This window comes from Mercenaria mercenaria, chromosome 9 (assembly GCF_021730395.1).
Source record: "Mercenaria mercenaria strain notata chromosome 9, MADL_Memer_1, whole genome shotgun sequence".
NCBI lineage: Eukaryota > Metazoa > Mollusca > Bivalvia > Venerida > Veneridae > Mercenaria > Mercenaria mercenaria.
In genome coordinates, this window is record NC_069369.1 from 20,936,998 (window position 1) to 20,963,836 (window position 26,839).

At 36.6% G+C, this 26,839-nt stretch overlaps 1 protein-coding gene across 2 annotated transcripts in view; it reads left to right on the top strand.

The window, feature by feature from the left end:
- Positions 1-20,057, top strand: part of LOC123546621 (eukaryotic translation initiation factor 4 gamma 1-like) — a 55,765-nt gene extending 35,708 nt beyond the window's left edge. For both annotated transcript variants that reach the window (XM_045333061.2, XM_053550973.1), the window contains 3 exons: positions 2,479-2,583; positions 10,206-10,294; positions 14,569-20,057. In XM_045333061.2, coding sequence (XP_045188996.2) covers positions 2,479-2,583; positions 10,206-10,268 — 168 coding nt within the window. In that variant the 3' untranslated portion in view covers positions 10,269-10,294; positions 14,569-20,057. The remainder of the gene's footprint in view (positions 1-2,478; positions 2,584-10,205; positions 10,295-14,568) is intronic.
- The last annotated feature ends 6,782 nt before the right edge of the window (positions 20,058-26,839 follow it).

Consider the following 26,839-nt stretch of genomic DNA (forward strand, 5'->3'; position numbering starts at 1 on the left):
AAATCATTAGATTAATGTCAAAAAATAATTTCAGCTGATTTAAAGAAATTAAGAGCATCATTTTCATGCTAAAAGAATGTAACATACCATAACATTTACAGTTAATTCATATCTATCTGTAAATTTTTATATTGCTTGGTTTTGATAGTATTTCTTAACGCCCACACAATCCTGAAATTACTTAGCACATGCGTACAAACTACTGGAATGGAGTTGTCATTGACATGATTTTATAGGCCATTTTAGACGATACTTGAGAGGATTTACTCATTTCGGACTATCTCACGGACGCACTTAATCAAACCGAGTCTGCTGTTTTTTGCATTGTTGTGTTCTATAATTCCGAAATATACTTTTACAGATTTTATTGAAGTGTCAATAGTCTAATTTAGATGAAATACACAAAGCAGATTTCTTCACCCTGTAATGGTCTTACAGCCTTTTGAAAAGTTTTAGCCTAAAAACGAAAGATAGCTTTTGTATGTTAACAAAATATCAGCGCAAATAAAACAGTTTAACTTATTCTTTAGAAACAACTTTAGTTTTTTAGCTCACCTGTCACGTAGTAACAGGGAGAGCCTTTGTGATCACCCTTCATCTGTCGTCCGTCGTCCGTCCGTCCACAATTTTCTTGTAAACACGATAGAGACCACATTTTGTATTTTATTTTAATAAAACTTGCACCACAACTTGTATGGGCATAATATCTCGAATCCTTTCGAAAACTGGTCAGATCCCATCATTGGTTCCTGAGTTATGGCCCCTTAAAGGGTCAAAATGTTTTATTTTTGGCATGTGAGCACGATAGAGACAACATTTTGCAATCGACTATAATCAAACTTGCACACAACTTGTATTGGCATAACAGCTTGGTTCCTTTCGAAAACTTGCCAGATCCTATCATGGGTTGCAGAGTTATGGTCCCTTAAAAGGCCAAAATTTGCTATTTTGGCTTTTGCAGCCATATAAAGACTTCCTTTACGGTTTGATTTGTTACAAACTTGCAAATTATCTTCAACAACAATAAATCTTGGATTCCATGATGAATCTGTCAGATCCAGTCATAGGTTCTGGAGTTACGGCTTTTGATTGATCCCTGAAGGAGCCAAAATTTGGTAATTTGTACGTTGTGAACACGATAGAAGTGACATTTTATATTTATTTTAACCACATTCACACAGAACTTAAGTCACAATAAGATCTTAGTTCCTTTCAAAAACTGGCTACATTCCGTCATGGGTTCTAGAGTTACTGCCCCTGAAAGCGGCAAAACTTTCTGTTTGGGCCCTTTTGGCCATATAGAGGTTTCATTTATGCTTTGATTTGATACAAACTTGCACAGAATGATTATCATGATGATCTCTAGGACTGGATCGAAACTGGGTCATGTTGGGTCAAAAACTAGGTCATGAGATCAAATCAGAGGAAAAGCTTGTTAACAACCTGGAGGCCACATTTATGACCCTTATGATCTTTATAAAACTTGGTCAGAATGTCTATCTTGATGATATCTAGGCCAAATTTGAAACTTGGTTATATGGGATCAGAAACTGGGTCATAAGGTCAAATCAAAGAAAAAAAAATCTTAACTTTTAAACATTCTTCAGGCCACATTTATGACCGTACCTTCATGAAACTTGGTCAGAATGTTTGTCTGCATGAAATGTCGTAAGATTTTTAATCTGGGTCCTGTGGATGTCACAAACTAGGTCACCAGGTCAAATCAAAGAGTAAGCTTGTTTACACCATAGGGGACACATTTTTATTCTATCTCCATAAAATTTGGTCAGAGTGTTTGTTATCATGAAGTCTTGGACGATTTCAAACCTTGGTCACGTGGTGTAAAAAAACTAGGTCACTGGGTCAAATCATAGGAAAAGCTTGTATACACTTTAGGGGCAACTTTTTCCTCCAATTTTCCTGAAACTTTGTCAGACTGTTTGTTTTCATGTTCGAATCTGGGTCATGTAGGTTAAAAACTAGGTAACTAAGTCAAATCAAAGAAAATCGTTTAAACACAAGAACCCAGGTTTTTTGGTACAATCTTAATGAAAATTGGTCAGAATATTTGTGTTATTTGTGTGTCACACAGGTGAGCGACCTAGGGTCTTCATGGCCCTCTTGTTTAAAAAAATTGTCAGTCTCAGATTTAATAACTCTACACGACGTTTGTATTTTTTTACCTCTCAAATTCATAATTGTCACCGAAACATTGCACGTTTATCTTTTAAAAAGTAGCAACAATGGCGGAAATCTGACGTTTATACGCAATTTCCAGGACTCTTTTTCCAGACAGTGTCCATACAATGCATATTATGTTTTATATCTGTTTGAAACTTGACAGCCTGGTTGGCGGCTGAGAGCCATAGTTGTCCTGTTTGTTAAATTTTATATTGTATTTCAGTTGATAAAATGATGTATTGCAAACAAAATTCTATGAAGAATGCTAAAAATGAATTTATTTTTGTTTTGTTTTAGCCAAGAATGGATCAATATTTTAAACATATGGCATCGCTTGTAAACAGAGAGACAACACCAGCATATGTGAAAATGTTATTGCACGGTGTCATTGATTTAAGAAGGGTAAGAGTTTGAGAGCAACTTCTCAATGCGCGAAATTGATATGCACGAAGAAAGAAGAGTTTGTCCATTTTAATTTGTGTGTGTAAAATTGTTCACATTACATCTAAGAGCTTTTTGCAAAGTATTTTAAAATGCCTTATCGGGTAGCTCACATGCAAAGGTGTTTTATCCGTCCACACTTTATAAAAGACATTTTATCTGACACTTCTAAACGAGTTCGGATAAAACCTTATAGAGGTGATACTGAGAGAGGGAAAAGGAAGCAGTTGTTAAAATATTTGGCGACAATCATAGAGGGTAAGTTTATCTAAATAAATCTGCTCATCTTTAACTGTTTTGCTTATGCCTGAAAAACATTTTTAAACTTATCAAAAGCATTTTGGTCCGTTTAAAAGCAGAGTGGCAAGGCGGTTTGTATTTTTGCATGTTTAGTTTTCCCTATATGACTCTATGGAAATCCGACAACATCCTTTTACATAGTTCAGAGGTAAAATATTTTACACGAAGCATTTGCTTATGGATTACAGATTTTGTTCAGACCAAATCCCATGGACCAAAACATTGTTCAGGTTTTTATATAGAGGTATATAAAAACATAAAATAAAACTTGAAAAAGTGTTCTTCTCCCAGTACAAGGAGTAAATGAAAGATGTTTTAAAGGAAGCATTGGTTGGTGGTCCCCTACCAAGTTTGCTTAAGCCTGATTCCTTGAATTATTTTTTTTGCGTAGCGATATATATGTAAATGTCTATAAAATCTTCTCCCAAAAGTACAAAAGGTTTACCAGGGGTTCAGTGTTTTTACATAAATGAGGATATGGAACACTTTAAAACATCTTCTTTGCTAGGAAAAAACATTTTACACGAAGTATCAACTATTATATTTGGCTGCTGGTTCCCTATTAAGTTTGTTCAAGTCGTATCTCAGGGGCTTAATGTTAGGCCGCGAAGGATACTGTGCTTTACATTGAACTAAAATACTTCCATCTCATAAATTATAAGATATTTACATAAGTTATAAGCTAGTGGTCCTCTACTATGCATATATAAGCCGGATTTTTGGAGCGAATTTGGGGTCCTTAAACCCACGGTGAGACAAGTTTAAGGTTATATCTACACAGTTAATGTATTTTGGTTGTTTTTCTTAACAATGTCAAGGTCATGTTTTCTAAAAATGCTGATGAATATTTTTCTTACTTAATAAAAATATTATCTTTTGTTTGACTATGTGACATCTGAAAGGGAGTTCCTAAGGATCATCATAGACTCCTCGTTCAAACGATTTCCTCAATTGTCCATAAGTGATGTCTTGTCTTCCATCTGTTTTGTAATATCTTTTCTGATCGTGTCTTTTCCAGTAATTTCTATGAAAGTGTTATTAAGAGCAGTGGTATTGAGATGAGCGAATTAGGGTCATCATGTCATTTCTTCCAATTTGTATTGAAAAACATCTGATATCAACTTATTATTATTTATTAAATTTGATCTAATGTGGTGGTTGCTTTTGTGATACTTGTGATACTTTTATTATCTTTTGATGTCCATTACCACCTCATGAACAGCTATATTTTTAAAATTTCACGACTTTTTATTAGTCCCCTACTGGTTGAAAACCAGTTTCGGGGACTATAGGAATGCGCTTTTCCGTCCGTACGTCATTCCGTCCGTCTTTCCGTCCGTCCGTTCGTCCGCAATTTCGTGTCCGGTCCATAAATCTGTCATCCATGAAGGGATTTCAATATTACTCGGCACAAATGTTCCCCATGATGAGACGACGTGTCATGCGCAAAACCCGGACCCCTAGCTTAAAGGCCAAGGTCACAATTTGATGTCAAAGGTCAACAGGGTTTTTTTCCTTTCCATAACTCTGCCATCCATGAAGGTATTTTAATATTACTTGGCACAAATATACCTCATAATAAGATGATGTGTCATGCACAACTTTCAGACCCCTACGTTAAAGGTCAAGGTCACACTTGGCAGTCAAATGTTGACTTGGCATGAACAGGGTCTGTTTCGTGTCCGATCCATAACTTTGTCATCCATGAAGGGATTTTAATATTACTAGGCGCAAATGTTCCCCATGATAAGTCGACATGTCATGCGCAAAACCCGGACCCCTAGCTGAAAAATCAAGGTCACAAGTTGAGGTCAAAGGTCAACAGAGCTTTTTTCCTGTCCGGTCCATAGCTTTGTCATCCATGAAGGGATTTTAATATTACTTGGCACAATGTTCCCCATGATCACGGGGGAGGAACTGTTACACGAGACTCGGTTGTGGAGGATATCATGTTACAGATTTAGGATGCTACTGTTACAGTATTCCTGGATAACGTTACAGCATTCGGAGGATAATAATCGCTGTCGGTGTTTTGTTTGCCAAAGAAATGGTAAAGATTTGTCTTTTTTTTGCAAAAGTAAAAATTGTTTTTCTAGATCAGTGGTATGTACGTCTGTTGAGACATGGTTTAACCTGCGAAACACAGTATATTGATGTCTATAATGACAAAATTCGAAATTTTGATAGAAAATTATCTAAAAGAAGTTGATTAAAATATATTTCAACCATATTTTATGCCCATTTGCATCGATAAAAACCCTCTTCAGGCATGCACTTACAATACGAGGTAGAAAAATCACTGTGGGTCTAATTTTTCGTGGTTTTATAAAATGTTACAGTTTAGCTGGATATGTTACAGTTGTAGGATACTACTTCTGGATGTGTTACAGATTTAGGATGATACTTTTTGGAATACATTTTGACAATATACAATACCAGGATAGTAAATAAAATTTAGATATCATGAATTATGCGGGATTTTTTTTGTAAAATGTAACAAATATATTATACCAAGAGCATTTTTGTTCTAATTTCGAAATTCTAAATCAACATCTATATATAATAAAATGATATAAACATTTTCAATGGAAAGCTAGTGTTCTATATCCAATGTATATAAGTACCATAATCACCAGTTCGCATTGAATCGTCGTTTGCACTTTATTAGGCTGATCTTTTATAAATAGTGTCTGTTTATGTTACATGTACTATGCTAGCAAACGATGTGTCCTAGCTTCAGAAGAGCTTGGCAATGCGTGTCTTTAACAACGATTTCAATTACTAATATGCTTAAAAGAAAATATCCTCTCGGAATCGGTAATGGAGAACTTAAGAAATTAATTGGCTTTTCTAACGACAACTCGCACATGCGCAATAAAATTTTATTTCAAATAACAAAAGATTCTTTTTTGTTAAACATGTATACGTATTTACTGTTGGAACAACCATCGAATCATTGTCCGCTTGCAGGCGCGTAGCTGCCTACAAGCAGATATGCATCTGGGAAGCATGCACAATTAAACTGGCTAATCTGAAGCATTGAATCTGTTTGGTCACAGTTAGGAGCCTATATCATTTAACAGAGGATTTTATACGCAACTCATAGTTAAACTGTATAATGTTTCAGGATTTTCATCTAAAAATATATGCGTCCTTGTCTTTGTATGTATAATGGTGTCAAGGGCTTCTCAGGACTGTGCGCCATTTGAAGGCATGTCTCAGGAATGTAATGCCCACCATCTGGCATTGTGTAAATGCGAGCAATAGCGCATTAAATTCGGGTTGTTCAAAAATTAGGAGATACGTTATAACCATAGTAACTCGCTGTCTTCTTAGATTTGAACGAAAGTAATCAATGTGAATATAAATAAAGACACACTAAGAACATTTTTCGATATCGCTCCGCGATATCACTGGTGATTTATTTTGAGGTTATGAAAAAATTTAACAACCGATGTATTTAGAGATTGTTCAAATGATCGATCAATTTGCATGGAAAAGGGATAGGAGATTTGCTCTGCATAACTTGTATCATCAACTGTTCAACATATGTGATTCTTGACATATCACAACCGACATCTTCTCCCGTTAGGTGGAATGTTCTAGTTTTTCTTTCCTGTGTTTTTAAACGTCATTACAGCAACGCCTCTAGTACATGTCTGACTGCCTCAAATGACAAAATCAATGTTGTTTAGCAGTATTTACATCTAAAGAAGAAAAAAAAGGTATCATCCTAAATCTGTAACACATTCAGAAGCAGCACCCCACAACTGTAACATATCCTGCTTAATTGCAACATTCTATAAAACCACGAAATATCAAAATTTCAAATTTTGTCATAAAACGCTTGATTAACATCAATATACTGCGTTTCGCAGGTTAAACCATGTCTCAACAGACGTGCATATCATTGATCTAGAAATACAATTTTTATTTTTGCAAAAAAGAAATAAATCTTTACCATTTCTTTGGCAAACAAAACACCGACAGCTATTATTATCCTGCGAATGCTGTAACGTTATCCAGGAATACTGTAACAGTAGCATCCTAAATCTGTAACATGATATCCTCCACAACCGAGTCTCGTGTAACAGTTCCTCCCCCGTGATGATGAAACGACGTGTCATGTGCAACACCCATAACCCTAGCTTAAAGGTCAAGGTCACACTTGGAGATCAAAGGTTAATGGGACATTTTTCCTGTCCGGTGTATAACTTTGTCATGCAAAACAGGATTTGAATATTACTTGGCGCAAATGTTCACCACTATGAGAGGTAGTGTCATGCACAAGAACCTGGTCCTGGTCCCAAGGTCGAAGGTCAAGGTCACACACAGATGCCAAAGGTCTGATACAAGAATGACTTTGTCTGGAACACTTCTTCATGCATGGAGGGATTTTGATGTAACTTGGCATAAATGTTCACTATCATGAGACGGATTGTTTGCGCAAGAACCAGGTCCCTAGGACTAAGGTCAAGGTCACGCTTAGAGGTCAAATGCCAAATTCAAGAATGACTATGTCCGGAGCATTTCTTCTTTATTCATGGAGGGATTTTTGGCACAAATGTTCACCACCATGAGGCACTCTTATTTTTAGCTCACCTGTCACAAAGTGACAAGGTGAGCTTTTGTGATCGCGCAGCGTCCGTCGTCCGTGCGTACGTGCGTCCGTGCGTAAACTTTTGCTTGTGACCACTCTAGAGGTCACATTGTTCAGGGATCTTTATGAAAGTTGGTCTGATTGTTCACCTTGATGATATCTAGGTCAAGTTCGAAACTGGGTCATTTGCGGTCAAAAAATAGGTCAGTAGGTCTAAAAATAGAAAAACCTTATGACGTCTCTAGAGGCCATATTTTTCAATGGATCTTCATGAAAATTAGTCAAAATGTTGATCTTGATAATATCTAGATCAGTTTTGAAACTGGGTCAACTGCGGTCAAAAACTAGGTCAGTACGTCAAATTATAGAAAATCCTTGTGACCTCTCTAGAGGTCATATTTTTCATGGGATCTGCATGAAAATTGGTTAGAATGTTCGTCTTGATGATATCTAGGTCATGTTCGAAACTGGATCACGTCCGGTTTAAAACTAGGTCAGTAGGTCAAATAATAGAAAAACCTTGTGACCTCTGTAGAGGCCATATTTTTCATGGGATCTGCATGAAAATTGGTCAGAATGTTTATCTTGATGATATCTAGATCAGATTCGAAACTGGGTCAACTGCAGTCAAAAACTAGGTCAGTAGGTCAAATAATAGAAATTCCTTGTGACCTCTCTAGAGGTCATATTTTTCATGGGATCTGCATGAAAATTGGTCAGAATGTTCATCTTGATAATATTTAGTTCAAGTTCGAAACTGGGTCACGTCCGGTCCAAAACTAGGTCAGTAGGTTAAATAATAGAAAAACCTTATGACCACTCTAGAGGTCATATTTTGCATTGGATCTGCATGAAAATTAGTCAGAATGTTTATCTTAATGATATCTAGGTCAAGTTTGAAACTGGGTCATGTCCGTTCCAAAACTAGGTCATTAGGTCAAATAATAGGAAAACTTTGTGACCTCTGTAGAGGCTATATTTTTCATGGGATCTGCATGAAAATTGGTCAGAATGTTCATCTTGATGATATCTAGGTGAAGTTTGAAACTGGGTTACGTGCGGTCAAAAACTAGGTCAGTAGGTCAGATAATAGAAAATCTTTGTGACCTCTCTAGAGGCCAGTTTTTTCATTGGATCTGCATGAAAATTGGTCAGAATGTTCATCTTGATAATATCTAGGTCAAGACTGAAACTGGGTTACATGCGGTGAAAAACTAGGTCAGTAGGTCAAATAATAGAAAAAACTTGTGACCACTCTAGAGGCCATATTTTTCATGGGATCTGTATGAAAGTTGTTCTGAATGTTTATCTTGATGATATCTAGGTCAGGTTTGAAACTGGGTCAACTGCGGTCAAAAACTAGGTCAGTAGGTCTAAACATAGAAAAACCTTGTGACCTCTATAGAGGCCATATTTTTCAATGTATCTTCATGAAAATTGGTGAGAATGTTCACCTTGATGATATCTATGCCAAGTACAAAACTGGGTCACATGCCTTCAAAAACTAGTTCATTATGTCAAATAATAGAAAAACCTTGTGACCTCTCGAGAGGCCATATTTTTCAATGGATCTTCATGAAAATTGGTCAGAATTTTTATCTTGATGATATCTAGGTCAAGTTCAGAACTAGGTCACATGAGCTCTAAAACTAGGTCACTATGTCAAATAATAGAAAAAACGACGTCATACTCAGTTCATGTGGGGACAGGTGAGCGATTCAGGACTATCATGGTCCTCTTGTTTTAGAATTATGTCCCTTTGTTGTTACTATAAATAGCTTAAATAGTAACATACTTATCACATGCCGTAGGGAAAAATCGAGACTAGTTTTCTGTGGTACAACATGTATGTAATATCCAATTTTTAGGTGTATTTTGACCTATCTCTACCTGGTAAAAAGTTTTTTGTGGACTTACATGGATTTTTTTTAACAAAAATAATGTTACTTTTTTATAACCAGCCAAAAATGCTATAAGAAAACAACTATAGGGTTTTATATATACAAATTTTAATCCAAGTCTTTTGTTTATAACATACTGTTTATATAGTACAATATTGTTTATACATCATTGACAGATATCAGTTCATTATGCTATACTGCAGTAGAGAAAATAAGGTGCCTTCCAGTAGGGGACTTTGTATTGCATGGCAATACTATATTCACTTGTTCTTATCAAAAGTAAGCATTTCTCAAAATCTATTACTGAAACGCTATAATGCGACAGAATCAAACACCATCCAGTTATTTTGGTACGAGAGAGTCACTAAAAGTTTACTAGATAGTCTGCAATCTAGGGTTCCACGTTTGACACCACAACGTGAACTTTTAAAATTACCTCATCGTTACCTACGTTGGCGTTTTGAAATGTAAAAGTCAACTTAACTGTTTATCATTGGAAATACTGGTCAATTTCCTTGTCTTTTATCGATGTAACGACATAAACGGATATTTGGCATTTTTCCATATCTATGTATATCCGTGTAAAACTCATCGCAATATGAGCTTTATGACCAGTAGTCACTCTTCGTGTATATATGTAATGTTCTCATAGCCCTTTAACTGTCATATACTTTTCACTTTCAAAATATCATGTAATTTGGCTGGTATATTCAGTCATTCTCATAGCATTCTTTCAAAGTACTAGTACTCATTGTTCATTTCAGTCATACTTTTAATTTCAGAACAAGTGGGCACCATGTTGTGATGAAAGCCCCAAACCAAATACATCTAGCGCACGAAAATAAAGCTCTTAGGTATCAGAAATTACAAGGTAAAGTAAATCACGTCGAAAAAGCACCAGTATATAATACGCAGTTGACGTTTATATTAGAATTGCGATTTTGAATAAATTTCTGAGCTTGAAGACCAGAAAAACGCAAATGAGTCGTTCATTAGTCCCCTATACGCCGAAGTGGAATACAGGAATGCCACCCGTCTGTCTGTCCGTCCGAAAATCTGGATCCTGCAATTACTAAAAAAATATTCAAGCTCGACCTTGGACAATGGTATGTGAATAGAGGGCAATATGTAGATTATGCATGTACATGACTTATGCTTGTTTGTCAAAGGGCAAGGTCACTATTGGAGGTCAAGTAAAATTGTGTCCGTTCCATAACTTTCATGTGCGTTCATTGATTGTCTTAGTGCTACACAAGACGTTCCCTGTCATGAGACAATATGTCAACACATGATCTATGCTTGTCGGTTAAAGGTCAAGATCACTGTTTAAGGTGAAGAAAAATTTGTTTCTACTCCATACCTTTTATATGCATTGAAGGATTTTCTTACTACTACAAGCAAATGCACCTTGTGACCAGACAATATGTCGCATACATGACCCATGCTTGATGGTCAAATGTCAAGGTCACTATTGAAATTAAGGTAAACATTTTTTGCTCCATAACATTTAATTGCATTGGTGGATTTTTCTATTTTGTTTCCCCTACTGGGGCAGACATATTTTTTTGCTCGTTCGTCCGTCACACTTCATATCCAATCAATAATCACTTGACCTAGACCCTTCGAACTTCATAGGTTGGTAGGGTTTACGGAGTACTAGTAACTTAAGAACATGAGAACCACTTGACCCAGCATTTGGAAAATTCACGGGCTGATTGGACATGCAAAGAGTGACGTCTTTTGATTTTGGGGTCACACCATCAAAGGTCAAGGACACAGGGGCCTGAACATTGAAAACCGTTTCTGATCAATAAATTAGGAACGACTTAACCCAGAATGTTTAAAGGATATGTTTACAGGATGATTGGACATGCAGAGTAGATGACATCTATTGTTTTTGGGATCATTCCATTAAAGGTGAAGGCCAGAGGGGCTAGAACACGGGAAACTGTTTCCAATCATCTATAACCTGGGAACCGCGTGATCCTGAACAATAAACTTCATAGGATGATTTGACATACCGAGTAGATGATTCCCTATTACATTTCAGTCACTAAGCCAACTATCAGTGTCACTTTGATTTTCGCTCCTGTCCCTGATTGACTTCTTGCCTATTATAACTATGCTTCTGAGGAGACATGATCTTTTCTACAAAAGCATCTTCTAGTAACTTTACAGAAATGTTCCCCATGATTAGACTTTTTGTCGCGCAAATGACCCATGGGTGTCTGTCAAAGGTCAGTGTTACTATTGAAGGTCAATTACAATTGTTTCCGCATCATAACTTTTATGTGCTTTATTTATCTTAGTACTACACACATATATTCCCCATGAGGAGACAGTATGTCACGTACAAGGTCACTGTTGAAATTTAAGTAACAATAGTTTCTGTTTCTTAGCTCCTAAATTCCTTGAATCATTTTATCACCTACCGATCGATTACCAGAGGGGACTATAGTCCTTTCATTCGTATTTATACTTACCTTTGTTTCACCACGTTCTGGACAACGTCATTAGATTTTCATAATAACCATTTTGGTTAGACTGTGTAATGTATATATAACCTAACCCAAATGGTCAACTTACCAACTAGAGGAAATAATATTCTTGACTTATTCCTTACTACAAACCCAACTCTAGTAAATCAGGTCAACATCATACCGGGCATCAGTGATCATAATATAGTAGAAACAAAAGTCAATACATCCGCAAGGATATGTTACCAGAAGCCTCGAACAATTCCCTTGTATAAAAAAGCAAACTGGCAGGAAATAAAACAGTCATTAATTGACTACCACCAGGTTATGACCAATGAAGGTAAATACTCCGCACTAAACACAGAAGAGTTATGGGAAAATTTCTCAAATACCCTAAAAAACCTTACAGAAAAATGGATTCCTTCCAAACAGTCAGCTATAAGAGATCACCTTCCATGGGTCAATCAGGACATTAAGAAACTAATCAGAAGGAGGAATAGAGCTTTTAAAAAGGTTAAGAAAACTAGCTCATCTTCTGATCGGAAGAAATTTCTAGACTTAAAGCATCTAGTGCGGAAAAAGGTCAAAGAGGCTTATAGCCAGTATCTTGAGCACATTCTAAACCTGAATAACACTGATGCCTCACTCCCAAATAAACCAAATACTAAGAAATTGTACTCGCTCATTAAACACTCGAGACAGGAATCTTCCCCTATCCCTCCCCTTAAGTATGAAAATAAACTCCATCTGGATGATCAAGCTAAGGCAACAGTACTGAACAAACAGTTTCAGTCTGTTTTTAGCCCCAAATCACCACTAAACCTCGCCTCGCTCAGTAAAATGAAACTAACCCCAGATGGTAATTCAGTCCCTACTATGCCAGATATTAGGATAGGTACAAATGGTGTTGAGAAACTTCTCAGCAACCTGAACCCCCATAAGGCCAGTGGTCCTGACAAAATCAAGCCTATAATACTTAAAACACTCTCTGTGGAACTATCTTCCATCCTTGAGGTCATATTCCAGAAATCCCTGGAGGAAGGTTCACTTCCATCCCAGTGGAAATCCGCATATGTTGCCCCCATTTTTAAAAAAGGTGATAGGTCAAATCCAGTAAATTATAGGCCAATTTCATTAACATATGTCCTATGCAAAGTTCTTGAACACATTGTTTCCTCATCAGTTGTTAAGCACTTCACCAACCATGGTGTTCTGTATGACCTACAGCATGGATTTAGGGAAAAAAGGTCATGCGTTACTCAGTTAGTTATGTTAGTAAATGATCTGGTCACCTCGGTCTACAATAAGAAACAAGTAGATCTTATACTTCTAGATTTTAGTAAGGCTTTCGACAAGGTTAGCCATGAGAAAGTCCTAATAAAAATGCATGACTATGGAGTCAGAGGTAACACACTAAGATTGGTCAAAGGCTTCTGAGATAATAGGATCCAATCAGTAGTCCTAAATGGCACTACCTCTGATGCCATCCCAGTATCATCAGGTGTCCCGCAGGGGTCTGTACTTGGTCCCCTGCTCTTCCTAGCTTACATAAATGACCTCCCACAAAATATCAGTTCCAAGTCCGTCTGTTTGCAGATGACACGGCAATATATCTAACATTGTCATCTGCAGACCAATCTGTCACTCTCCAAAATGACCTAAAACTTCTAGAAAAGTGGGAGTTGGAGTGGAATATGGAGTTCAACCCCTCCAAGTGTCAAGTGATCCACGCCACTAGAAGGAAACATCCTATCCCTACCCAGTATTACCTACATGGAGTCCAACTTGAATCGGTCAGCTCAGCTAAATACCTAGGCGTGGATATCTCAAATGACCTATCATGGGACAATCACATAAATAGGTCAACCAAAAAAGCCTAGGGTTCTTACGAAGAAACGTTAAGGTCAAATCCTAACCCATTAAAACCATTGCTTACCATACTCTAGTCCGACCCCAGCTTGAATATGCCTCCGAGGTATGGTCGCCCCACACCCAAACCCAGATAGACCAAATTGAAAGCGTCCAAAGGAGAGCCGCCCGTTGGATCTAGACTGACTACGGCCGTACTTCTAGTGTAACAGATATGCTACACTCCCTAAACCTTCGTCGACTGGATTTAAGGCGTATAGATTCTAGGTTATCACTCTTCTATAAGATTCATCATGATCTGGTTGTTATCCCAATCGTAGATTACCTTACCCCAATGACCCGATGTGTCCGCTATGGCCATTCCCTAAGTTATAGGTTAATTACTGCAACCACTGACTATTACAAGTTCTCTTATTTTCCGAGAACTGTGTACCATTGGAACCAACTTCCCCCCAGTGCCGCCCATCTCCCTACCCTAGAGCAGTTCAGTGCCGCAGTTTGCAGCCTTGAACATGTCTCGCCCTAGTTATCCTGCTAACTCAAGTTTAAACCTTTTTATTTCACCAAAATAATTTTTTAGTTTCTTCCACTCTAAATTTTTATCACTATATTCTTGCTCTTTATTATTTTGACGCGCAAAACGTCTACGTCCCCGCAAGGGGTTCAACTGTTACGGAAGATAGATAGATATAACCGTAATTCCGCATATTGACTAAAACAACAAGATGTTTTTCTGTAAAATAATTGTGCTCTGTGTTTTAAACAATAACTGAAACAATTTCATCTGTTTTAATTTTAGGCCATCGAGATCGACTCGTCACTCAGCTGGGCGATACCTGTACTATTTTTTACCAAAACGTTCGAACGAAATGATCTGCGGACACAGTAGTTATAAACTTACGAAATGCATGATGAGGTCACTGTATCCACAAGAGTCGCATTACCTTACAAATGGACAAAATAAGATAGCCTAAGAAAATGATCACACTATGGTCTTTTTGAGGATTAATCCGGACAATGAGTGCGTAATTGACGGACAAATAGAGAAGGAGGCAATAATATTTATCAGGCAAGAACTATTTAGGGGAAACATAAAAACACTTTAGTAATTTAGTAATTTACCTTTTGGAGACATATTATCTTTAACGTTGTTTAGAGTAACAATATTGTTAAAAAATAAATTAAGATATGATATAGTTACATGATGCAAGATGACATTTATATGATATAACGCATCTTACCTATCTTACAAGGACTGTTTTTATGCCCCCCTTTGAAAAAGGAGGGGTATATTGTTTTGCAGATGTCGGTCGGTAGGTCGGTCGGTCGGTCGGTCTGTCGGTCGGTCGGTCGGAATGTAGACCTATCCGTTTCCGGATGATAACTCAAGAACGCTTGGGCCTAGGATCATGAAAGTTGATAGGGAGGTTGGTCATCACCAGCAGATGACCCCTATTGATTTTGAGGTCAGTATGTCAAAGGTCAAGGTCACAGTGACCCTGAATAATAGAACGGTTTCCGGATGATAACTCAAGAACACTTGGGCCTAGGATCCTGAAAGTTGATAGGGAGGTTGGTAATGACCAGCAGATGACCCCTATTGATTTTGAGGTCAGTATGTTAAAGGTCAAGGTCACAGTGACCCTGAAGAGTAAAACGGTTTCCGGATGATAACTCAAGAACACTTGGGCCTAGGATCATGAAAGTTGATAGGGAGGTTGGTAATGACCAGCAGATGATCCCTATTGATTTTGAGGTCAGTATGTTAAAGGTCAAGGTCACTTTGACCCTGAAGAGTAAAATGGTTTCCGGATGATAACTCAAGAACGCTTAGGCCTAGGGTCACGAAAGTTGATAGGGAGGTTGGTCATGACCAGCAGATGATCCCTATTGATTTTGAGGTCAGTATGTCAAAGGTCAAGGTCACAGTGACAAGAAACAGTAAAGTGGTTTCCAGGCAATAACTCAAGAACGCTTGGGCCTAGTGTCAGGAAAATTGATAGTTAGGTTGGCCATGACCAGCAGATGACCCCTATTGATTTTGAGGTCATTAGGTCAAAGGTCAAGGTCACATTGGCCAGGAACAGTTAAATGGTTTCTGATCTTCTTGTCCAAAACCATAGGGCCTAGGGCTTTGATATTTGGTATGTAGCAAAATCTAGTGGTCCTCTACCAAGATTGTTCAGATTATTTCCCTGGGGTCAAATATGGCCCCACCCCTAGGGTCACATGGTTTATATAGACTTATATAGGAAAAAACTTTGAAAAACCTCTTGTCCAAAACCACAGGGCCTAGGGCTTTGATATTTTGTATATGACATCATCTAGTGATCCTCTACTAAGATTATTCAAATTATTCCCCTAGGGTCAAATATGGCTCCGCCCTGGGGGTCACATGGTTTACATATAACATGTACTTATATAGGGAAAAACCTTGAAAATCTTCTTGTCCAAACCACAAAGTCTATGGCTTTGGTATTTTGTAATGTAGCATCATTTAGTGGTTCTCTACCAAGGTTGTTCAAGTTATCCCTCTCGGGTCAAATATGGCCCCGCCTCAGAGGTCAAATGGTTCATATAGACTTATATAGGGAAAAACTTAGAATCTTCATGTCCATAACTTACATCATTCAAATTTGGACCACATTTATAGTTTTAAGTGGCAAGATGAACCTTGACATGAGTTGACCTTGATCTTGACCTAGTGACCTACTTTCACATTTCTGTACCTACAGCCTTCAAATTTGGACCACATGCATAGGTTTGTGTACTGAAAAAAACTTTGACCTTGTTATTGACCTAGTGACCTACTTTCACATTTTTGAAGGTACAGGCTTCAAATTTAGACCACATGCATAGTTTTTTGTTCCAAAATAAGATTTGACCTTGATTTTGACCTAGTGACCTACTTACACATTTCTCAAGCTACAGCCTTCAGATTTGAACCACAAGCGTACTTTTGTGTACTGAAATGAACTTTGATCTTGACATTGACCTAGTGACCTACTTTCATATTTCTGAAGATACAGGCTTCAAATTTGGACCACTTGCATAGTTTTGTGTTTCGAAATAAAATTTGACCTTGATTTTGACCTAGTGACCTACTTTCACATTTCTCAAGCTACAGCCTTCAAATTTGAACCACATGCATAGTTTTGTGTACCAAAATGAACTTTGATCTTGAGATTGACCTTGTGACGTATTTTCACATTTTTGAAGGTACAGGCTTTAAATTTGGATTGCATGCATATTTTTGTGTTCTGAATTGAAATTTGACATTGATTTTTATCTATTACCTACTTTTACATTTCTCAAGCTACAGCCTCCAGATTCGAAGCACATGCATAGTTCTGTTTACCGAAATGAACTTTACCTTGAAATTGATCTAGTGACCTGCTTTCACATTTCTCAAGCCACCGCTTTCAAATTTGGACCACATACACATTGTTTTGTACCTAAATGAAATTTGACGCCAAGATCAATCTGTAATCTCTTGTTAGGTTAATAGGTGTGATCATGCAGGTAGTGGCTGCAAGTGTATAAACTCAGATTTTGAAATGTTCCACAAGTTTGCCGAGTAGCTTCCCATAGCGTTACACTCGCATAGTTCACCTTTTCAATGTAAATGATAATATGACCGGATTTTTTGTCATCGATTTGTTTTCTTTTGACTAACATATATAAAGTCTATATTTGTGTGAAAAAATTATATTAAACAAAAAATATACACTGGACCCGTGCCTGTGGATGTACCACTAATTCCAGAAAATGATCACCTGATCATGTTTCTTGTACTGTTCTACCTGTTTGAAAACTGTGTGCTAGCACTGTATTGTTATATTTACAGTACTGAACCAGTGATTCCAAAAGATGATCACCTGGTTATGTTTCTTCCACTGTTCCACATGTATGGACTTTATGTGTGTGGATTGTACAGCCATTTTTTAGGGGCAAAGTTAAAGGTCAAGGTCAGATTAAACCAGAATGGTAGAACTTTTGTTTACAGTGAGCATATAATTTCTTTTCCTTGTGCAATTATTGAATGCATCAAGGGGGGCATTTCGTGTTCGACGAGCTCTTGTTTTCTGTATAAACACGCAAATGATACATTTATACCTATCATTAATCACACATTTCACTAAGCTCATATATTTAAAGGGACATTATTTTTTTAATTCAAGGAAAGTCAGTCAGTAGGTGAAGTAAAATAAATTGCTAATAGTAACGTTCTGTAAATAAAACCATTGCTGTCACATTTCACGGTAAACTGCATTATGTAAAATCTGCACTTTGACATTAAGTATTACGTAAGGCCTATAAACCTGGTCTTTGTCTCATTCTACACTTCACTTTCAACAGGTAACGTATAAGGATAAGGTTTTAGTGACTATACATGGATGGAAGTATGTGCTAGAGAAATTATACAGTTTTGTACTCGTCATGACAAAACAGGTGGAGATTTCACCATACCTCCGATCTCAGCCTTGCTATAATGACGATGAACTGTTTTTGTTCTTTGCATTTTTAGCTCACCTGTCAGAAAGTGACAAGGTGAGCTTTTGTGATCGCGCGGTGTCCGTCGTCCGTCGTCCGTCCGTGCGTGTGTGCGTAAACTTTTGCTTGTGACCACTCTAGAGGTCACATTTTTCATGGGATCTTTATGAAAGTTGGTCAGAATGTTTATCTTGATGATATCTAGGTCAAGTTCGAAACTGGGTCACGTGCCATCAAAAACTAGGTCAGTAGGTCTAAAAATAGAAAAACCTTGTGACCTCTCTAGAGGCCATATATTTCACAAGATCTTCATGAAAATTGGTCAGAATATTCATCTTGATGATATCTAGGTCACGTTTGAAACTGGGTCACGTGCCATCAAAAACTAGGTCAGTAGGTCAAATAATAGAAAAACCTTGTGACCGCTCTAAAGGCCATATTTTTCATGGGATCTATATGAAAGTTGGTCTGAATGTTCATCTTGATGATATCTAGTTCAAGTTCGAAACTGGGTCACGTGCGGTCAAAAACTAGGTCAGTAGGTTTAAAAATAGAAAAACCTTGTGACCTCGCTAGAGGCCATATATTTCATGAGATCTTCATGAAAATTGGTCAGAATGTTCATCTTGATGATATCTAGGTCAAGTTTGAAAGTGGATCACATGCCTTCAAAAACTAGGTCAGTAGGTCAAATAACAGAAAAACCTTGTGACCTCTCTAGAGGCCATATTTTTCATCGGATCTGTATGAAAGTTAGTACGGATGTTCATCTTGATGATATCTAGGTCAAGTTTGAAACTGGGTCACGTGCCGTCAAAAACTAGGTCTGTAGGTCAAATAAAAGAAAAACCTTTTGATCTCTCTAAAGGCCATATTTTTCATGGGATCTGTATGAAAATTGGTCTGAATGTTCTTCTTGATGATATCTAGGTCAAGTTCGAAACAGGGTCATGTGCGGTTAAAAACTAGGTCAGTAGGTCTAAAAATAGAAAAACCTTGTGACCTCTCTAGAGGCCATTCCCTTGAATGGATCTCCATAAAAATTGGTCAGAATGTTCAACTTGATGATATCTAGGTCGAGTTTGAAACTGGGTCACGTGCCTTAAAAAACTAGGTCAGTAGGTCAAATAATAAAAAAACCTTGGGACCTCTCTAGAGGCCATACTTTTCATGGGATCTGTATGAATTTTGGTCTGAATGTTTATCTTGATGATATCTAGGTCAAGTTTGAAACTGGGTCAACAGCGGTCAAAAACTAGGTCAGTAGGTCTAAAATTATTAAAATCTTTTGACCTCTCTAGAGGCCATATTTTTCAGTGGATCTTCATGAAAATTGATCTGAATGTTGACCTTGATGATATCTAGGTCAATTTCGAAACTGGGTCACGTGCGGTCAAAAACTAGGCCAGTAGGTATAAAAATAGGAAAACCTTGTGACCTCTCTAGAGGCCATATTTTTCATGAGATCTTCATGAAAATTAGTGAGATTGTTCACCTTGATGATATCTAGTTAAAGTTCAAAACAGGGTCACGTACCTTCGAAAACTAGGTCAATAGGTCAAATAATAGAAAAACCTTGTGACCTCTCTAGAGACCATATTTTTCAACGGATCTTCATGAAAATTGGTCAGAATTTTTATCTTGATAATATCTAGGTCAAGTTCAAAACTGGGTCACATGAGCTCAAAAACTAGGTCACTATGTCAAATAATAGAAAAAAACGACGTCATACTCAAAACTGGGTCATGTGGGAAGAGGTGAGCGATTCAGGACCATCATGGTCCTCTTGTTTTACAACAACGTTCTGTTCGCGATTGCAGGTTACTGTCCCATTTACTTCACGTAACAAATAAATGAAATTTCACACATGTTTTTCTCATCTTAATTTTGATTGTATGACTCACTGGTTATATGTTTTTATAAAGTGACATTCTTTCATTTTCCCAAACTAATCATGAACTTGTGTATACATATTCTACACATTTTGGGGTTATTCTCTCACCTAATATACAAGATGTACAGAAAACCTACTAGAATTATTTTTTTAAAATTTTAGAAGTTTCGGTTTCTTATGTTTTGATGTACAAACACGAGAGCATCTAAAGGAAACCTAACATTGAAAATAAATTGAAAATAACAGTACATTTTGATATTTTGAAAATAAAATGACCCCTGACCTTTTCAACCTGTAGAGACATAAAAATGCCAATTTTATTATTGATTTGCTTTGGTAAATTATCTATCTTTAAAATGATATCAGCTGGATCTATATGTACTTCGAATGACTAATTTAACACTAAACTGTCATGGTTTTTAGACACGTAGAAACTACCTTCTGTCTGTGTTGGAGGTCAGCATCATTGCAAACGGTCAAATAACTTTTCCTATTCGCTCTGTGTTATTACTTAACCTATAACGTATTCACAGAATGGTAATGAAACATTCAATAAATATTCTTAGATTATCATCCATTTATATAGAATACATGTATCATATGACAATACAACCATTGATTATTATTGTCGCCTAGTGGATACGCTAGGGTTGTGATTTTATCTACTTTTTGTCATTAGTACAAATTCCGTCAGAACCATCTTTTTCCTTCTTTCTCTTTTTACTTCTTTTTCACATTTTAAGCATTATTTAAATGTATTGTTGGATATGTATTAAATTCCATAAATTTTACAACCTAAAAGTGGATGTAAATTCTTGTAAGATAAGATTTACCAGATTGAAAGTGATGCTCTATTCAAACACTGCTGTCATTGCAGTTATTCAGGTGTATGATCTGTAAAAATGACCACAATAATGCATATCAAGTTTATGGCCGCGAGTCGTTGACTTTGAATCAAGCTGAGGCCTTTTAAAACAACACTTTATAGCATATCTTATAGTATATCCAGCAACAAAACTTAATGTAAATATTTGTCTGCTATAAAGTTTTTCACCAAACATAGCAATTTTTGATTCCATCAGTAACAGCAAAATTATGGGTCTTGTCTTGGGGTATGTGTCTATGCACCTGATGTTCCTTCGGCTAGTAATGTTCATAACGATGTCGTCTTGCATTTGTGTCACCTCTTGAACATAACTTACCTATAGATATTTCTATGACATTAATCTGCTGTCTGATTTGTTCTAAATATTGATTGTATTGTTCATATAATGCTTAATCTAAATTGTTTGAAGCGTAACTTCAACCAATGAATATGGAAATCTGCTTGAATGATCGTAAATCGAACATTTTGTACATGCATGATTCACCGTAGCCCTGATTCAATCGTGTGTCCGTCAACATTTTCTAAAACATCCTTTTGAAAACCATTGGGCAGAATTACACCAAACTTCACAGGAATGATCCTTGGGTGGTCCCCTTTCAAAATTGTTCAAAACATATAATTCGACGCAGACCTCCGGTTGCCATGGCAACCGAAAGGAAATTTTTAAAAATATTCTTGTCCAAAACCGCATGGCATAGAGCCTTGATATTTGGCATGTGACATCATCTAATGCTCTTCTACCAAAATTGTTCATATTGTGCCCCTGGGATGAAAAGGGGCCCCGTCCCGGGGGTCCCAAATTTTACATAGACTTATATAGGAAAAAACTTTAAAAATCTTCTTGTCTAAAACCACAAGACCTAGGCCTTTGATATGTGGTATATAGCAATGCCTTGTGGTCCTCTTCCATCATTGTTCAAATTGTTACCCAGGAGTGAAAAGAAGCCCTGCCCCGGGGGTCTCAAGTTTTACATAGACTTAAATAGGAAAAATTTAAAAATCTTCTTATCTGAAACTGCAAGACCTAGGCCTTTGATACTTTGTATGTAGCATTACCTTGTGTACCTCTATGAAGATATTTCAAATTGTGCCCCTGGGTGAAAAGAGGCCCCGCCCCTGGGCACCATGTTTTACATAGACATATATAGAAAAAACCCCGAAAATCTTCTTGTCTGAAAGTTCAAGGCCTAGGCCTTTGATATTTGTTATGTAGCATTGCCTAGTGGACCTGTAACAGGATTGTTCAAATAATGCCTCTAAGGTGAAAAGAGGGCCCGCCCTGGGGGTCACTTGTTATATGAGTTATATATGAAAAAATACTTCAAAAATTAACAGATCATATTTCCTAGACTGTTTAATTATATTTACCTGATGTACCTAAGTGAATACGGGTCACCTTACTGTGACCTTGACCTACTTTTTTGTTTTTTAAGATACAGCCTTGAAGTTTGGATGACATGTACAGTTTTGCATACCGATCTTAAAAACTGACTTTCAGTGACCATGAATGTGACCTAATGACCTACTTTCTTAATATTTTAGCATCAGTTTGCCATTTGAAACTTGTGGCTCATATTACTCAGGTGAGCGATTAAGGCACATCATGACCCTCTTGTTGTTTTTTTTATCAAATATTTATTGACCAAATCAACGTCCTTTAAATTATCATCATTGTAGTGTCAGTATTATGTTTCTGTTTGGTTGTTAATGGCATCTGACTACTAATATTTGAAATGCTATTATGATCAACGTATAAAGAACGTAGCTGCATATCAGAATTTTGCTATCATCAGATTACATATTTCATTTCAAAGAAAATTTAAACCAAAACTAGGTTTTTGAAAAATATATGGACATACCTAAAACAGTGTTGGCATACATACGAGGTAGAACAATAAATATGGCATTTTATTAACACACACATTACTTTGACGATATTTATTTAACTTTCTACATTTTAGAACAACTACATCAGATATAAGAAACTAATGTTTGACCAATAAATGAATTAAATAGAGAGGATAGATACGGTATTAACCATACATACCAAAACATAACCAATGCACAAAAAGGGTATACTATAGTGTTTGTAACATTATAAGTATCAGGCTTTTTATGGAAATACTATAAAACAGGAAGATAATTTAAAAGCATATAAAACAGTTAGACGTCTTTCCATGCCTTGTCTGCTGCATACATATATTGCCTGTAAAATCTTTCAAAATATTCCTCTTTGATGATCATAAAAAATAAAATGTCAACTTCATCTTTAAAGAACGTCCCTATGTTTTAATAGATGTAAAACATTTTAATAAATTCACACATTGTTTGCTTTTACCTGTGTCATGGTAGTTGTATGCGTGAACTGTAGTGATGAAAGCATGCTAGATAAACATAAATCGGAGATAAAGGAATGAATGGATGAGTTGGGGTTTACGGCGAATCGACACAAAAAGGTCATATATCGCGGAATGGAGATAAAGGAAAAGAAAAATTAATTATACAATTTCTTTTGTTGTTGGACTGTCTTCATGAACATGATGCTTATAGAAAGGAAGAAGTTTTTAGTACAGTTAGTTTATATATTTCAAATATACATTATTATTCATTTTTACATAATTCTTTTATAATCGTAATATTCTTTCTCAACATATATGAAGGTACATTTAACAAAGCTTTTTGTAAAAAAAAGTTTCTTATCGTCATCTCAAAGATCAAACCCAAATACTAGTGTAACATGAAAGGCTTTCACTGGATTTATAATGTTACAGTATTATCACTACACTGATTTACAAGACAGAAATGATTAATACTAAAATGACCTTAACCCTGACCACTAATATGTAACAGCCCCTTGGTATATGTAAGAACATAAATGTAGTTTCAAATATTTGTTGTATCTGACGCTTTTTATTTGACGTCTGTTTGGCGTCTTCAGCCACGTGATAATTTGCGGCGTTCATTGACGTCAACGTCATACTTGTTTATACTTCCGCCCATACTTTGAAACGTTAACTGAACTGAACGTTAACTGTGGACATAAATTATTCTGATGAGACTTGATGAGTAAGAGACCAAATTCGGTAACTAAATACTGTTAATTTATTCAAAGCGTAATTATTTAACTCGAAGTTATGATATTGAATTTGTTAAATACTCATTGTCATTTTATGTGACATAAAATGAATATATAGACTTTAAGTTTAGTTTTCTGCATAATTGGATAGTGCAAGTTTTGTTGATGTGAAATATGTTTAAAAGTACATCTGTTGTTTATATGAGTATATGTTTAATTGGTGATTTGTATTTGCAGAGAATCGCTATAACTAGAGAAATAAAAGAGTAAAGGCGCATCTCTCGTTTAGTCACTGAGTTGATCCAAGTCCCAGAACAATTCTCGAATGATCGAATAATCGAATGCTCGAATCCAGCGGTTGATGTAGATCCACTGAAGAAACAGTGACGATACCACTGGTTACAAGATGACAGACTCTGAAAATAAAACCTTTCAAGGACTTAAGCGGTCAAGGTCAGCACACTGTGCGCAACTGACGAAACTGTATAAGGAGTTGGAGCAATACATGATTTCTCATGATAATGATGATCTTGTTGAAAACTTGTATGTGAAACTGTGCGACAAATTCAACGCTTTCAAGAACATACATTTAGAGTGCCTAGACTTATGTGACGAACCCGCTGATTGTGAAAATCTGGAACAATCCTATGAGTGTTACAAGATTTAGCTTACCAAAAGGTTCCTTCTAGCACATATAAAATATTCTTTTTAAGGGATATTGTTTTAGCATAATGTTACAAATGTTTAATAATGCAATGAGAAAAATATGTTTTGTCATTTTTGTGCAAACTTAATTAGATCTATTTAAGAACTAATCTAAGTATTAACAGTTTTATCATAACCCAAAGCTGTTTTTTTTTTAAATATAAGCAAGTGCAGTACTATTGGAAGCATTTGTCTTGCAGTCTGTATTTTACTTCCGGATATTTTCATCACGCGACTACACCAGCGAGTACCCGCATACTTAACACAAAGAAATTTCGTACATGCGTTTACGATTCGAAAAACAAATCAGGAAGTAAAAAAGTACGCAAAAGAAATGACTTGCAAATTTGAAACGTTAGAAGCTAAAGGAATCACATGACCAGGGACAATTTTATTACGTTTTTTTTTGGCGGGAGTCTATTTTAAGATGATGCATATTCATTTCATTAATCTCGATTCTTTACTATGATATATTCAATCGAGGAGTTACATGATTTAAACTTTATTATTGTGTCTTCTTGTTCTGTTATTTTACGTAGTTGTATTGCACTATTTAAAGACTGGAATAAAGATTGATTATGCGTAAACACATATTGCGCTAGAGGCTATCTGTAATGAATATGCATGAGTCCAAGATGGCGGCGCCCTACGGGAAATCGGATTCCTTTGACGATACCCTTGTATCCATTACATGCTCAGTCAAGTGTGACATGTTCACCATAAGTGTTCCTTCTCTTGAGAAGGAACAATAATAATAATTTCACAGAGTTTCAAGAAAGATATGAACAACGGAAGTCATCGAACCAGTATAATGAAAATGACGAAATTTGTAGCAATGCAAAACACGAGCTTGAGCGGGCGCGCAGAAAAAATAGATATTAAACAGCAAGAACTTGAATATATGTGTAAATTAGAGCAAGCGCGTATTGAAGAATCGGTCTGGCACGAGGCATTGGAGGACGAAACTGGTGAGCACGTGCAAGATTCGTCATATGTGAAGCAGACGACAGTAAATGATTTCACTTCCGGTCATGAACAGTCTGATCAGAACACAAGAAGTGCACACGACGACCGTGTAATTATAAATACACCTAACAACACTCATTTGGTAACGGAGCAACGTAAGAATGGATCAATAAATCAGAACGCGCATCCATCTGAGAATGTAGTCACGAGCGTTTTGAGAAATACAGACACTGGCGTAGAATCAGCTTTTCAGTTGCTGGCAAATACGTTACAAGAAGGATTCAACTTACCAAAGCCGGAGCTCCTGAGATTCAGCGGTTCAACATTGGAATACTGCAAATTTGTGAATAACTTTGAAACAAACATTGAATGTAGAGTTCGTGACGACAGGTTACGACTTAGTTACTTGATACAATACTGCGACGGAGAGGCAAAGAGTGCAATAGAAGACTGTGTACTACTGAGTCCAAGTGAAGGTTATAAACGAGCAAGAGACATTTTGTACTCACGGTAAGGTAGGCCACATAACATTGCTAGAAAATTTGAAATTACTTTGTCTCAGTTAGGATTTAAGTCAGACATAGATAACACAGACAACTTACGTCGCATTGTGAGACGTTTGCCTATGCACGTCCGCGGCAAATGGGTAGATATTGCACACTCAATTACTGAGTCTGGTAGGGAACCGTGTTTTTCAGATCTAGTGAAATTTGTAGAAGAAAAGGCTCGAATCGCCACTTCCCTATATGGCCTTGACCTTGCAAATGAGAAGAGTCATGGTAAGATTGTTGAAGATCGAACCTTTAAGTCAAAGCCAAGTCCTGCACCTCGTAGAAATAACGCTGTCAGTTTTGCTACGAATAGTGCAGTAAACAATTCTATGTATAAGCCGTCACGTAAGTGCTATTGTTGTTCAGGTAGTTGTAAAGATTTAGCTTCATGTACGAAATTTACAGCCATGAATTTAAATGACAGGGAACAGTTTGTAAAAAAGAACAGACTGTTTCAATTGTTTAAAGGGCAAACATTTTTCTAAAGTTTGTAGAAAA